Genomic DNA, 17,245 nt, shown 5'->3' with positions numbered 1-17,245 from the left:
GGTTACATTATTTGTAATTCTTGAGATATCTAGAACAATATCTGACAAACAAGGTTTGATATAGAATACCTACTTTTATAATCTGTAAATCTTCTATGACTAAACTAAGCAATGCCAATTAATAACAACCTTATTTTATTCGTAACAATTTAAATTTATATTAAGTACTACCTTTACAAAATATCTTTGCAGTAACTATTGATTCCACTGTTAAAAAATTTAACACTTATCTGATGATGCAACTTGAAAGAATTTCCACCTTTATCTAAATAGATAACATTTTCTTTAAGCATGAGATTGTCAAGATAAGAGATTCTATTCTTGTTATGTTCATTCTCGTACTTTCGTAACAAGGAGTTGAGGGGGGGAGGGGGGGAGGTAATTAGTTATGGGGACTATCCTAGCCATCTGTCAGGTCGACCCCCGCGCGGTCCTCCCGAAAACCATTATGACGAGTTCGCCACATTTGATCGACACGACTTCATGCTCATCTCATGACGTCATCTTCCATATTTTCAATGACGAGAATAGTGCACCTGGCTGCGTCAATGTCATGCGCTGGCGGATGCACCATTCCATATTCATTTGTTTAAAAAACAAGCACTGGTAACATATTGACCTAATTTATTAAAGTGTATAATGCATAAAAATTTCTATTTTACAAACTAGTCGGCAATTTTTCAATTTTAAACAACGTTTGAAACGTAATATAAACAATACATATAAACACGGTAAGTTTATCCTATACTTTGTGCTAAATTATTATTAACGAAGTCTGTGGAAATTTCTAATCTAAAAATAGTCAATAGATAGAATCGAGTAGATTCTCTACCTTCTAGCCACCAGATTTATAATGCTTTCTGGAGTTAATGAAGCAAATATTTTGATAATAAAATGCCATTGTTGATACTGTTTCTTGCAATTAAGTGTTTTTATTGATTTTCCATTCTGAATCTAGTTTTAAAACTACGTAAACTGCCATGTTTAGGACTTGGTAGAATTCTATAAGGGCAATTTCTTTGGCAGTTACATTATCAGATGTAGATATGTACTTACTGTTATTTATTACTATTAATTTATGGAAGGACATTATTTTCTTTAAAAAAATAACACTTCAACAGTTCTCCTTGCAGTACAAGTTTTTTTAAATGCTTACGATTATAAATACAAATATATGAAATCAATACCTACGTATATCCGTTCATATATTATATTAGAAAGGTTGATTACAATACATGTTATACATTATTATATTTTGCAATCAAAGCGTTCTTCATTTACATAATAAATACGCGTATTAAATTACTTATGTATATTAAGTATAAAATTACTCACATGTAGATAAAAATATATTTCAACATTCAAAGACATGAGGAACTTACTTATCCAATTAATAAAAAAAAGAGTAACGTAAATCTAAAGAAATTGCTCTAATTTAGAATAGAAAAGAAGCAATCTGTATTCAAATAAAATATTCTTTAAGCTCTAATAAAGCTCTTTTTGAATAGTCATATTTTAATTCTGCAGTCACATTCAGAATGCAAAAGCTGAAAATAATTGGTAAAACTCGGTTGATGTTTTGTTTAAATAAAAATTGTATACCGACTAAACTTAATATTTTTTATTTCAATATTATTCAAAAAAACTAAAAAGAGTAAAACAATAGAAACCATGTTATTAGACATAGGTACAGTTATATTCAATAATATTTATTTTTTATTATGTAAACATAGTACAAATCAATTACGACATTAAAATACATGATTTAAAATTTGGCAGACACGTGTAAATATTATTATAGGCTGTAGTTAGTCATAAAATGATGTCAGTGTAATTATGCCAATACTTTATATTACGCAGTCCATTCTTTAGCTCGTGAAACTTTGAGGTTCAGATTGCCCGACCTCTGTTTTTCAATCCATTTGTTCAAAAACACGTGCTGTTGAAAACTTATTGTAACTAATAAATTTTCATCAGAAATCGTTATGCAACGTTTCATTCCTATTTAACTTTTTTAATGTCTATTATTTATCAAATAACTACTTAAAATAAGAAGTATTCAAGTCAATTTATTTTATCGTATTTTACTTGAAATGAGTTCAATTTTATTGTTAGCCTAGGCTATAATTATAATATTTTTTTCGGGCTGTTGTTTGTGGAACAAAACCCACTTGTCAAATATACATACATGTATATATATAAATGCAATATCTTATGACTATCTCTATAGCAACCATGGGACAAGCAGAGCATAATCTTTTCTTATTGTTCACTGCGTTATATGAGTAGATACAATTAGTAGCTCCTGAAGAAAAGTACATGTTTCCATCTTTATCTGTCAATGGCAGTGGTTTATTAAGTAGACAGCTACCAGTAATTTTAGCCATGTTTTTCTGATCGATAATTGCTTGTAAATTCCCACATGAAAATAAACAATGCAAATATAGCCATCGTGCGAACAATACAATAAATACATCGCTTACAGCTGTAAGTCTTTTTTAAAAGAAAAAATTGTCTAATATTACCTCAGTTTGTAATTATTACAGTAAATCGACTATTTATACATCTTCACTCGGCTTTCTTTTTTTTTTCAAATAAATATTATTATAACCACAGATAAGATTATATCTAAACTACAGGTAGAAGGAATATTTTGTAGTAGGAAGGAATTTCTTAGTTACAAAATTTGAATTATTTCAACAATTAATAATTTGAGTTTAATAATAATCTATTCATTCAATCCTTGTAATTTATCCCACATCTATACATCACATTTTATATATGTTTTCACTTCATCAATCGATCGATCTATTCTAAAACAATATTTATTTAAAAAAAAATAACTTACGTATTCTGATAAATTGCAGAAGAGTGTTACGATAATAAACAACTACATGCCTAATTTATAATTCGCAGTGTTTACTTATTTTTAATTAGTTAATTACATTCACGACAGTATTGTCAACATTTTTAATTAATTAATTAAGTCTATCGCACCCTTGGACATCTGGCGCCAATTTTTAATAAGCCAAATGATCTCATTCTACTTTAATGACAATAATATGTAACCAAATTAATAAGAGTATTTTACTGCCGTAATTTTTTGTGAGACGAATCTAATTTGAATTCCTAAAATGAACAAGTTTTAATACATAAAAAAATACCTTTATTTTTAAATATATGGACGTGTGACTAATGTATTCTAGATATAAATTTATAATCAGTCTATCAGACATTGCTTCATCAATGAGATCACAAACAGGTGATGTTGTAATAAATAATTTATTGATATTTCCTGCTCCTATATTGCAATCAAAGTGCGCATCTATTTTACGATATGCAATAAGACTAGTTACACGCCAGGCTTCTTTTACCTTTCAAATTTTACAAAGCCTTAAATACGAGCTTTAAGCTGTCACCAAAAACAAAATAAATATAAAACAATCAATACTTACGATTACAAAAAATCCAAAGATGGAAATGGTAAAAGATAAAAACACAACACAGTTTTTTTTAATATAAAAAAATGGAACTGTTTTAACCGGCACTGATTTAGCACGAGAGAACGTAACTCGACTAATGTTCAAGGAGGACTGAGGTTCGGTTCGGTCGCCCTCTCCAGTGAGGGAAGCGGGGCTAAGCGCTTCTCTACTATAAGTTTTGTTACGTTCGTTATTCACTTATTTTGCACATCCATTGCTCGCTTATCCAAAATCCATACTATAATATACATAAATGGGCAAGTGTGTCTATTTTGTTACATTTTCTCGACTAAGTAACTAAACGCATATTAATGTATGAAAATAGATTGTATCAGAAAGATAAACAAAGGCTACCTATTACTTCAAAAATTGCAGGCGAAGTCGGGAATAAGACTTAATAATTAAGATGATTAAGATACAGATAGATATTCCATCTAACTAACTGACCTCATATGTATGTATATAATTTTTAATAGTTTTAAATAATTAAAGCTAAACTTTTACATCAAATTTTCTTCTGTACTTTGTGTTTTCACTCCCTCTCTTTTATCAGAAGAATATTTCTATTGAATATCGTCAGCCCGCATTGGAATGCGCACTTATACGGATCAACAGCTGTCCGTAATACATTACTCATTAGTGGTAGCGGGTACAGTGAGGTCGCCGACACGTCTGTTTCGGCTTATATTCGAGTCAAGCGACCGGGATCCGCTTCTCTTGCATCTCGAATACTTTTCCCGATCACTTTCAGGGGCGTGATTTGATATCGATGCGTTTTCTCGTCTGCAACGCTATCGATTTTATACCGATAATTAAATCCATCGTAGGGGCACCCAAACGTGTATAAACCCATATTTAATACTTTGTCATGGTAACAGGACTTATAATTCCAAATAGTTTTGGTTTATAGACTTTGAATAGATTAAATTGTTCTTAGGAATATATACATGATTCCATATTCATCTATATTTTGCTCAAATTTAGATCAATATTAATGTTATACTTATGAAAACAACAATTAATAATTAATATTAATCATAATGGTTTTAATAGACAAAGATATTAATAGAATGATATTGAGAACCTAGAGATGAATTACGCCTAAGAGGAATAAAGTTCAATTCAACTTAAATTTAAAAAAACTATATATAAATTTATATTTCTGACTGACTCTCCGGTGAAGGAAATACAACAGGTAGTACTTATATATATATATATATATATATATATATATATATATATTATAATATGTGGGGTAATATAATGGGGTAATACATTATGGCGCACGCAGAAAATATTTTCAAGGGGTGTGTAGACATTAGATTAGCATATATATTACCATGTAGGTAACGGATAAACATTTTTTAAATTGATTTTCTTCAATAATTCTTTATTTTATTAGAACATTCTTTATTCAAATAAAGTTTAGGTTCTTAGTTGTACAATTAAATTACCTATGTAAATAAATTTAATTACAATAAAGTTATATTTAAATACTACAATAATCAGACTTATTGTACGCCTCCTTCGGAAATATTTATCACCACAAGAAAAATGTGTTATAATACTGCCATTTTGAAACAATGTATTGTGTTTTACACAATTTAGATATACTGGGATAGAATGTACAAAGTCTACCTTAGTACTGGGGAACTCCTGTTCCTCTATTTCGTCGCCAAGCAGCTTGCTTTGTAACATGTTTCCGTAGGATAGTCAGATAAGGCAGTGCAATTACAGGATAAGGAGGTATGGAGGGATGAAATCTTAGTCCGAAATGGCAGCGCTTGAGTTGAGCTTGGGGCACAACGTCACATGATAACGTGATGTCCTTAGTGCTGTTCATGTATATGTGACGGTTATGGTGACGGTTACCACTTACCATCAGGTGGACAGTCAGTTCATTTACCATTCCAATTATATAAAAAAATACAGCCATTTTGAATCAAGAACGGCCGATTAACAGATTTCCGTCGTCAGTGCCGTGATCACAGATATAATTTATATTTTTATTTTATTAGATCATTAGTAACATGAATTAAATAAATAAAATAAAGTATCGTTAATCATGATTGTCAAAAAACAGAGATTACCTACTATTAAACTAATACAATTTAACTTGGAAAGTAATTTTAATTTAAAATAATATTTTTTTATAATATACCAAATTATCCATAAACAAGTTCAGATTAGTGCTACAGGAAAATCCGTCTATTTCGCACAAGTTCACGTATTCAAATTTAAATTAACTTTGATTGGTGAAGCATAGACTAAAGATTAATTTATTACAAGAACCGAATTATTTACATTAATAATTGCAAAATTTTGAACTTACTTGATAATATATTATTTTAATGCAATTATGTTTTACACAACAAGAAGTAAATTAAGAAGTAATAATAGTGTTTTTATTAATAATATTTCAGGCTTACTTCAGTAGGTAGGTATACTTAAATACAACAAACTACCCAATGGGTACCTAAAATTAAACTTTTGTTTTTGATGTTTTTTCTCAAACTGTGTTAGCAAAAGCTTAGCTTATGCTTATAGAAACCGTATTTACCGTTTACGTATTTTAAATATTTCACTTTAAGATTTTCGGAGTCAAATAAATATATGAGTCGACTTCTTAAATATACATAAATACATAAAGACCTTCTTTCAAAGAATAAGAAACAATCAAGGAATAATAGATATTAATATTTATTTAATGATATTAATAAACTACCGTCCTAAGTCAGGTGAGAATCATCACCCGTATTTTGACACCAAACTCCGCCAAACAAAACGTCATTGTAAATTAGAGCAAAGAACAGCAACACCTCCACATCAAACTGTGCCCCAAACAAAAGACCATAGACTGAGGACGTGATGAACAATACAGTTTAAATTGAGAATGTCTATGATTGTTTTTCGTCTACGTGATTTGGGCCCCCGTTACACCATTCAAACTTGACATCAGAATGGCGCCGTTTTGTTCACCGTCCACTGCAACAAGACCTACCCGCTTGATGTTGGAATATTAAATCAAAGCTCAAGGACATTTAGCCATAAATTGAATACATAAACGTGGGTTTGACATAGAGACGATGGTGGCTTTATCTTATCAACTGAATGGAAAACAACGAGCAACAACGTCACGTATTTCCAGAACATTCGTTAACAATTGTTCTAGGTATTTGTAGTGACAACTAGGTTAAATCTAAAATTAAAACCACATAAATATCAATTAAGTAATACAGCTGGAATTAAAACTGTACACCCTATTTAAAAATGCTAACCGTCTTACTTATGCCTTCCTTTTTCTAAGTATACAAAAATAAGGTACACAATAATTTTATAATACTAGGAGTACCTACTGACCTACCTGCTGAGTAACTTTAAACACATACGCTTTGAAAATTGCATGCATTTCGATATTCCTATGTTTCTAACATATTCTGTTATCTCTGCCTACCCTGCAGGGATCTGACTACAAAATAATGAAACTGATTATAATAGATATCTTGAACACGCAAAGGCTTATCTACATAGTAAAGACTAATGTATGGATATATTTTAATGTACTGCATATGGTTCAATTTTCAATATTTTTTTTGTAATCATGAATAATGAAATTTCTGATTAATTATTTACGTATGTTGCATAATAATTTCCTCACTTCCTTGCTTATATTATAAATGCGAAAATAACTGTTTGTCTGTCACGCCGAAACTACTGAACTGATTTAAATGAAATTTGGTCTACATATAGTCTAGACGCTGATAAGGTTGAAAGACGAGATGAAGGGATCGTCATTTTACGCCGACGAAGTTGCGGTTACAGCTAGTGTAATATAAAGAAGGATGTAAATAATATATAATAATATGTAAATTGGCATGTCTATCAATGTATAACAGCGTTGTATAACATGTGCAGTAGGTACATTTTTATTACCCATCGTTTCTATTCGATTACAATGGGCCATGGGTATCCCTTGTTGAAAATCGTTCTAATCAATAAAATTACTGAACAGGGGAGTGCGGGCCCTTAATTGACGGTAACCCTAACTTGATTACGATTGACTGATGCCCCTTCATGGTCTGGAATATAAAATTTTTGTTAGCTGCTTTTTGTAAATAAACAGACACAAAGGCAGGCACACATAATGCCATATATTTTATGGCGTTCTGTTCGTAAAATTTTAATGGATATTTGACATCGCTAACAAAGTAAACTAAATCGATTTTCAAAATGCTTTGATTTAACATAAACATTAATACAAAGAATACATTCACAGTTCATGAGTAACCTTAAATAAATTTATAAATGTCAAAGGGTTATAAAATTTGATAAAATTTAAAATAATGCTACTAAAATACAATGAGGAAAGATTTTACATTATGTTAGTAATAGGAACCCAAATTAAATATTATGTAGTATAAGTGAATAAAATTTTTAAAACCAATATTTAAGTATTATTAGTTTTTAAAAATTTTTCACTTATTTCAGACTAGTGCGAAATATGCAGCAAATTTTAATTAAATAAAGAAAATAGAGTACACAGCAATAATAACGTGTAAATAAAAAGAGATTTTTTTATAAAGAATAGCTTACTAAAAATATATACAAATATTTTTAGTAAGCTATTCATTAATTCTCGTTTACTTACGCAACCATTATTCTATTCGTAGACATATCTCTTGTCACCGGATATCTCGGGCGAACCCGGGTGGAATTCATACAAATGTTGACATTTTGCGTTATCACCCTACATTAGTAAAACCATGACCATTTTCAACTTACAAAACTGTTGACATTGCATTCTAACTCGTATTACAGACGCAAAGGGTTCATATCTAATTTTAAGCAGTGTAAAAAATAAAAGGACAGAATGCAAGGGATGGCTAAGAAAACAAAGCTGGTTGGAGTGTGTCCCTCCCTCAATAAAATAGCTGAGGCAAAAATAAACTCGTAAATTCATTTACTGATAAAATTCCTTCTGAGAATACAAATTTTTTTAAGGACGCGTTGTTTATTATACCATTATAGGTTATACCTAAATATAAATGCATTACCGTATTCAATTGCATTACTAAAAATACTTCATGAACTACCGGTAAATTCTTGTTCAAATTTTAATTGAACCACATTAAAAGCACCAGAAATTTAGAAAAATGTTCTGAAATGAATTTATATTAAAAAAAATACGGCCGATTTGAGAATTGGACCCTATCCTTTTGAAGTCAAACCAACAAGAAGTGACAATCAACACACACAAACATAGTTACATGAATGTTTGATATCAGTACGTAATATAAGTGCCTATTTAATATTCAAGCGTCATTAATTAATATAATATAATATAATATAACTTTGCTATTAGGTATTATGTATCATATTACATATTAATTTTGGAATTACCATATACGGATTGCGGACATACGCGATCAGAAGATAAGAAAGGCATCCATTTTAGCGCATTATCGAAAACAAATGGTTCGCATAATTTGCATATTTCGGTGTGTTTCGCGTGAAACATACCGAAACGAATGTTTTCTTTGAAATATTATAAAACGTTTGGACAACAACGATCAGCGTCATTTGCTCAAAAGTAATCGAAAATTAACAGCAATGTCCAGTGTCAAAGTTATATTTGGTTTTACGCTCGTGATACTTGTAAGATTTTGTTTTATTCATTTGTTTTAATGATAATAATAATAATACCTCTGGACAATTCACACGTCATCTAGTCCCACTGTATCTGGTCCCAGTATGCTTACATTGAGCTTATAGAGCTTGTGTTATGTGTGTTAGACAACTGATTGATACTTAGATATTTTTTATTAACACCCAGACCTATACTGCTTGTATCATACTCATGAATACAAATATTTGTATCGAACCCGCGACCATCGGAAGAAAAGCGGTGCGCTAAACCGCTAGACCACCAAGGTGTTTTATGTGAATGGAGTGACAAACAAGTTGATGGCAACCTGATGGAAAGTGGTAACCGTAGTCTATAGATATGTAATATTATGTTATCTCTGCTATAGATATTAACAGCACCATGGATATCTCACCATCACGTGATATCTGTGGTACTTCTAATGCGTTACCATATCTGAGAATTAACCTTTTTTTTTCAATGAATGACAATTGAACGGTCCTTACGCATGCGCTAACGGGTTATGCTGGCGAGTCACCAGTATGATAAGATGTACTTTAGGTCAGGTCGTTAGCCCATCGCGACAAATTTACCAGGATTTTATCACGATGGTTTCGAGGGAGAACAGTCAATCTGACAAAGTTGACAAGTTCATATTACTAACAATCACTTTTCCACCAGGAATAAAGTATCTTGCGATCGTCTCCTGTAATTTCACTGCTAATCACTGGCACATAACTTTTATTACATATACTAACTTAATAGTAAAAATAAGTTAACTAGGTACTACTTATAATAGTAGCTACTTAGGTATTGTTTTAATACGTTACTCAAAAGACGAATATGCTTACGCCCCACTACGTAGAGAGTACCTACCAATCCTTGAATATCTATACATTAACAGCACATCACGTCGTAATGTGATGAACGAGATATGGCTCCTGCATTGCCATTCTTGAAGACTAGGGTGTCATACCTTCACTCCCTGTCATTTTGCTGTTCTTTAAACAGAAACATAGCTTGTAGGCGAGAGACAGAACGTACAGTCTATCGCGATAAAGGTAAACCGATGCCTTTTTTTTCATATCCTAATTAATAATTAATAGTAAGTGTACTTTATAAATATCATAAAACAAAGTCTCCAACTGCGTTTATCTGTATATTCCCAATAATCTCAATAATTGCCAACAGGATTTTCTATGATTTCTGCTATGCAGTTGAAAACTGAATGATTTCTGAGAAAGAAAGGTGTATGTATAATTCTATAGAGTTTTGTATGAATTAATTGAAATATTTATGCAAAACCGGGGATGGTCCGGGATAACTATATGAGTTTTGAACTATATTCAGTAAATACCTCCAAATATCTTAATTACAACGAGAGATCAGACTATTACTTTACTAATTAAATTAATGATAATAAAAAATAATAAATAGGTAAATCGTAGTAGAAACTCTATACCTACTATACTTCTTGTTATTACTATATATATATATATATTTGAATTTAGAAAAATTTTATAATAAAATTTTAATATGATTCTTTACTCAGGGATGGTGCTTCATTCCAGGGACCAAAGGTAAGTGTATCAAAATAATAATACAGGTAGATGTGCTACTACAGAATTCTCAATAGCTTTGAAATATTAATAACAAGAAATACTAACAGTTACCCGTAATTTCCTCTGCTATTTTGGGATAAAATTGTAGTCTATTTCCATGCTCGTATACACTCTTATCTCCATATCTATTTTCATTATGATCTGTTCAGCCGGTTAGTAGAGAAATTCTAACAAGACATACTTTCGCAATTATATTTGTATTGACGTATGTATTATACCAGTATCCTACACACAATATGAAGCAGTGCATAAAGCTGCTTAAAATTTTCAAGTTTTCGGGATCTTTGCACACCCATAATGTCTGCATATCTTTCATTTACTATGAAATATGATCGATCTAAATTATGAAAAACGATACCAAAAGAATTACATCGATACCGATTACTGAAACAGTGTTTAAAAGTATTATGAAGTAATATTTTGGTGGGAATTATTACATAATATAAAACAAAGTCCCGGTCGCTGTCTGTACGTCCTTATATATATCTTTAAAACTACGCAACGGATTTTGAAGCGGTTTTTTTTAATAGATAGAGTGATTCTGGAGGAAGGTTTATATTTTTTTTATATATTTATTTATTTCAGGCTACTAGGCCCATATTATAAATACCTTATAGACTAACATACATATGAAATGATATAAAATTAAAGATATTATATGTATAATACACGTACACTCGGGCGAAGCCGGGTCGAGTAGCTGGTACTGTATAAATTAAAAAAACATTACAACATGGATATTCTTATCCTGGTTTCTGCAGAACAGGCTCAGTCTAGGGTAGGTGTCAATTGCAATTCTAAGTATACAATATTATGCTATAACAATATAAAATAGTTATATTTCTCCAGCGGTTTCGCGTGCGGTGTACGATGATGATGGACACGCCCCGGGTGGTCACCAGTTCGGTGATGGATACATCTTTCAAACACCACCCCCGGTTGATAGTCGACTGCCTGCAGAAGGCAGCTTAAATTCATTGAAGAAGTTACATGCCGGAGAACGAAAGGCGTTCAAGGATTTCCTGAGACGTAAGTAGATTATAACATCAATAGTTATTTTCCGATGTATTATTGATGAAATATTTGACTATTTCGAGTTCTACATTTATTTCGAATCACCAACGTCAAGCTAATGCTAATAATTTTCTACATATTTTAATATTCTTCTGAAACATAGACCTGCAAATCGCATATAAAATGGCCCAAAATGTTAGGAATTTCATGGATGAAGTGCCGCACTATATTGGAACAACTAGGTATTCGAAACCGTCTCTCTACTGTGTGCTTATAGAATTTGCTAACTTTGTTTGGTGACGTGGTCCGCCGGGTACAGGATAATTTGAAAAAATGTATAGGGTAGGCCACTTGGACGGAAGAAGGGGCTAAAGTAGAGCACCCGCATGATGGACTGATTTCGTTCGAGATGGCGTCTCCGATCTACTTCACACAGGAAGAAGCTTTTCTGTTGGTCACGACCTTGAAGAATCAACAAAGAAGATTCAGAAATATCATTTCGCACTCACTTCAATGACCAAATCATATTCGTGGAATTGCAACCTCTGATTTGGCCTTGACTGTGAAGCAAACAACAAACTACGTCACCGACTTTGGTTATTAACTCTCATGTACAGCGGACTAAGGCTAACGCGGGCCCTAGGCAATAAAATAGTAGTAATTCCCGTCCTATTTTTCAGTCATGACACATACTTTGCGTTTGGTAGTTTTAAATATTACTGACCCTAGACACGTGCCTAGCTTGCCTAGGTCTTAGTCCGACCCTGCTCATCAATATCAAAACTATTACCATACCTATCAGAATCCCTATTTCCTTATTTCAATATTACAATACTATAACAAAAAATCCAAATCTATATTACAAGTCAGCACAGACAACTATAGAACCAATTTAAATGAAATTTGGTACACATATAGTCTAGAACCTGACAAACATAGGCTACTTTTTAATCCGAAAAAAGGGTTGTAAGGGGTCGTAATGGGAGATGAAAGATTACGTGTAAGTATCGACGATTTACGCGGACAAAGTCGCGGGCACATCTAGTACAAATATAATTAAAAACTTGTAAAAATTCAAAATATTTTTGAATGATATTTCATTATACCTAAAGTAAGACATGAAGGGGAATATTGAAGTAAATTGGTCCTGACTAACGGAATACTGAACAAAACGGAATGACGGTAATAACTGTTTGGAACCCACAGCTGGATTAATTCTAATCTGTTGCATGAATATTATTGAATATGTCTAATTATGTGGGTGGATCGATAATAAAACAGTTTTTATAAAGCTATCTCGTTGTTTACATCATGGTGACAGCGGTGCGTGTAATAAATAGATTTAAATTGTAATTGTACGGTAATTGTGGTGGAAATTAAATTAAATAGGTCCACAATTAGTTATAAAACAAGTTATAAAATGGAACACGCGCGACCGCCGGCGGAATTGTGTTTGGAAGGAGGTCCATCTAATCGGGCTGATACGTGGCGCAAGTGGTTACGTCAGTTTCGAGTTTTCTTGAAAGCATCAGGAGTTCATAAAGAGGCCAGTGATGTACAAGCTAGTTTGTTAATTAATTTAGTGGGATCAGAGGGATATGATATTTACACTACATTCAAGTTTAATTCCGAGGATGAGAAAGAAAATATAGAAAAAGTAATCGAAAAATTTGATAATCATTTTGGGACAAAAACGAATACGACTATGGTGCGGTTTAAATTCTTCACAAGATGTCAAGAAGTCGGTGAGAGTATCGACGATTACGTCACTGCACTCAAACTACTAAGCCAGCGCTGCGAGTTTGAACAACTAGAGGATAGCTTACTGCGGGATCGAATCGTGTGCGGTATCATAGATATTCCAGTACGAGATCGGTTGCTACGCACAGATGACTTAACACTAGAAAAAGCAATAAAAATTTGTCAAGCCAATGAAATGTCTAACGACGGCGAGAAACAGATCGAGGGGATAAAAAATGAAACCCTAAAATGTTCATCAGTGAGCAGCACTCGAAGAGGGCGACCGGATATGCGTCGCGGAACGAGGGACGCGAGTCGCAGGCACTCGCCCCGCCGCTGGCGCGCCGCGGCGGGCGACGGCCGCGGCCGAGCCGCCGCCGGAGCGAGCGGCGGGCCGGCTGCGTGGACAGCGCCGGCCGCGAGGTCCTGCGACGCTTGCGGCTCCACTCACTGTGACGGAAGTGATCGTTGTGTGGCGCGTAAAGTGAAGTGCTTCATATGTGGTGGCAAGGGTCATTACAAAGTTATGTGTCCGACGCGTAGGTATAAAAAAGTGTATGAACTCAGTGATAATCCTTCGGATTACAGTGGCAGTGAAAATGACTTGTATTATATTTCGTCTGTTGAAAGCATCGACGCAATAGTACAAAGCGAGGATTCCAAATGGTATGAAACTCTTTATTTATCCCAGACTGGCAGTGGACATCGTTTTAAACTAGATACCGGGTCCGACTTAAATTTGTTATCAAGAAATAACTATTCTAAATTAGGTTTGTCTTTGTCAAATATTCTACCTGACAATACGCGTGCCAGGTCGGTTTGTGGTAGTTACTTATCTATAATGGGTTGTTGCACAATTGATTGGGTATATAAAGGTACTGAACACAAATTGAAATTTATAATATCGGACCAAACGTGTCAAAGTATTTTGGGAAAACATGCTGTAGAAAAAATAGGTTTAATTAAAAGAGTATATTCTTTAGACATAAATAAATATTATGAGTTGTTTCATGGATTAGGTAAATTGCCTGGTACGTATTCTATTCCAATTGAGAGTGATGCGAACCCTTGCATTTGCCCTGTTAGAAAAATACCACTAGGAGTGAGAGACCAACTTAGAGAGGAATTGGATCGCATGGAAAATTTGGGTGTAATACGGAAGGTATACCATCCCACTTCGTGGGTTAATGGTATAGTCATAGCAGCAAAAAAAGATGGCAGCATCAGGGTGTGCCTTGACCCGCGACCTCTAAATCGTGTCATAAAACGACAACATTATCCTTTACCCACCCTCACTGAAATAGCCACCAAGTTAAATGGTGCGCGGTATTTCAGTAAATTGGATGCTAAATCGGGGTTCTGGATGATTCAACTAGATGACAGTAGCGCTGACTTGTGCACATTCGGTACACCGTTCGGCAGGTATCAGTATATGCGTCTGCCGTATGGTATAAATTCTGCGTCTGAAATATTTCACGCCAGAGTGCGGCAGCTGCTGGAAGACCTAATCGGTGTAGATTCATTTATTGATGACGTCATACACCACTAAAGAGGAACATGACAGTCGTCTAGAATGTCTTCTTGAAAGAGCAAGGAAAGTGGGAATAAAATTTAATTCCGAAAAGTGTGAATTTTGTGTCAATGAGGTAACGTACCTGGGACATACCTTTAATGCACAGGGGATGAAAATAGATGCATCAAAATTGAAAGCGATCATGGATATGCCGAATCCATCGGATCGTCAGGCATTGGAGAGATTTTTAGGCATGGTTAATTATGTCAGTATTTATATTATTCTGAAAAGGTTACTTCCTTACGGAATTTGTTAAAAAAGGATATAGAATGGAGTTGGGGCCCGTGCGAAGATCAAGTAGTGAATGAATTAAAACGCGCTCTGTGCAGCGCGCCCGTTCTGGCGCTATACGAGCCGCGCGAGCCGGCCGTGCTGTCTGTTGACGCGAGCGCGCGAGCGCTCGGCGCCGTGCTGTTGCAGGCCGGCCGGCCCGTCGAGTTCGCCTCCATGACGCTCACTGACACTCAGCAAAGGTATGCTCAAATAGAAAAAGAGATGCTGGCTATTGTCTTCGCCCTAGAAAGATTCCATCAGTACATTTTTGGAAAGAGCGATATCACCGTCGAGACTGATCACAAACCACTGGAGGCCCTTTTTAAAAAACCTTTGGAATCGGTACCTGCCAGATTGCAACGTATGATGCTCAAGTTCAAAGATACGATTTTCAAGTGCAGTATAAGCCAGGTAAATACATGTTCGTAGCGGACACTTTATCCAGGGCTCCTTTACCGGATTTGCTGCATGACAAAATAACCGAAGAAATAGAAGAACAGACGTGCTTTCTGGTGGAAAATCTCAGATTTAGCAGTGATAGATTAAATTCGCTTAAAGTACACACAGAAAAAGACCAGGAGTGTCAAATTTTAATAAATTATATAATGAATGGGTGGCCCCGAAATAAATATGATATGAAGGAATGCACACGCATTCATTGGAGCTACAGGGAGGCATTCGAATATGTGAACGGAGTGCTCCTAGTAAATAATTTAATTTTCGTACCCAAAGCGCTCCGTTCAGAGATGATAAACAGAGTTCACGAAGGTCATCTCGGTATCGACAGGTGCAAGCGGCGGGCGCGGGACGTGATGTTCTGGGCGGGGATGTCGCGCGACGTGGAGCGCGGCGTGCGCGGCTGCCGGGTGTGCGCGGAGCATTTCATTTGATAAACCATCCCGAGTCTGCCGTGGGCTAAAGTCGGCTCCGACATATTTGAAGTCAATAAAAAGTACTATCTAGTTCTTGTAGACTACTTCTCCAATTTTGTAGAACTGTGTCCCCTGTCCAATATCACTTCGAAACAAGTAATATTAGCAATGAGGGATCAATTCGCCCGACATGGCATACCCCAGGAATTGTTTTCCGATAATGGCCCAGCATATGCATCAAAAGAGTTTAAAGCGTTTGCGACAAAATGGGGATTTACGCACACAACCTCATCACCAAATTACCCTCAGTCCAATGGCCGCAGTGAACGTGCAGTACGCACTCTGAAAACATTATTACTAAAGTCGAGTTCCACCAAGGAAGACTTCTACTTAAGCTTACTCAACTACAGAACTGCTCCAAGAGATGGTGTCTCCAGTCCCGCCCAGCTCCTTATGGGCAGAAGGTTGAATACGCGACTTCCGTGTCATGATAGCAAGTTGATGCCAGAGAGAGACAATTCACATGATTATAAAAGCTTAATCCGAAACCAACGTCGCTCTAAGGAATGGTATGACATAAACACCCGAGAGCTTCCAGAGCTGGTGACCGGCGACAGGGTGGTAACTGTGGACGGTACTCGCAGGGAACGTGCACGCGTCGTCGATCGTGCATCTCAGCCACGGTCTTACTTCGTGATGGACAGGTGATTTATATATCTATATACTGTAAGTGCAAATAGTATAAATCTAAATGATCTCTATTTGTAATATATACTTATGTTATTGGGACATGTGACAGTCCCAAAAACATTGATGTTCAGAAATTTTGTCTGATTTACTTAGTCTACACGTCTGAACGATTTGGGTACGGTTTACAGTTAAGCTAATAGACGTCATTCACGAAACTGTTAAATTACGTACCCCCATTCATGATAATGTGCATGTAATCGGTACCTACTATTAATTGTATTTAGACAAAAAGTACTTCGTCCTCGAATGTATTGAACTAAAATGTTTTATTGGGA

At 34.5% G+C, this 17,245-nt stretch overlaps 2 protein-coding genes across 2 annotated transcripts in view; one reads left to right on the top strand and one right to left on the bottom strand.

Moving 5' to 3' along the window:
• The window catches only part of LOC131847061 (uncharacterized), a 55,610-nt gene extending 52,022 nt beyond the window's left edge, over positions 1 to 3,588 (bottom strand). The window contains exon 1 of the mRNA XM_059196510.1: positions 3,456 to 3,588. The gene's annotated coding sequence lies outside the window, so the exon portion shown is untranslated. The remainder of the gene's footprint in view (positions 1 to 3,455) is intronic.
• A 9,594-nt stretch (positions 3,589 to 13,182) lies between these two features.
• LOC131846950 (uncharacterized protein K02A2.6-like) lies at positions 13,183 to 15,051 on the top strand. The gene has a single exon (XM_059196366.1). It carries the CDS (start codon positions 13,183 to 13,185, stop codon positions 15,049 to 15,051), a length of 1,869 nt encoding a protein of 622 aa, XP_059052349.1.
• Positions 15,052 to 17,245: the final 2,194 nt, after the last annotated feature.

The sequence above is a fragment of the Achroia grisella genome, unplaced genomic scaffold (genome assembly GCF_030625045.1).
Source record: "Achroia grisella isolate CSIRO2021 unplaced genomic scaffold, CSIRO_AGI_Agris_v1 utg515, whole genome shotgun sequence".
NCBI lineage: Eukaryota > Metazoa > Arthropoda > Insecta > Lepidoptera > Pyralidae > Achroia > Achroia grisella.
The sequence above is the reverse complement of the archived record's forward strand: the minus strand, read 5'-3'. Positions and strand labels throughout refer to the sequence as shown.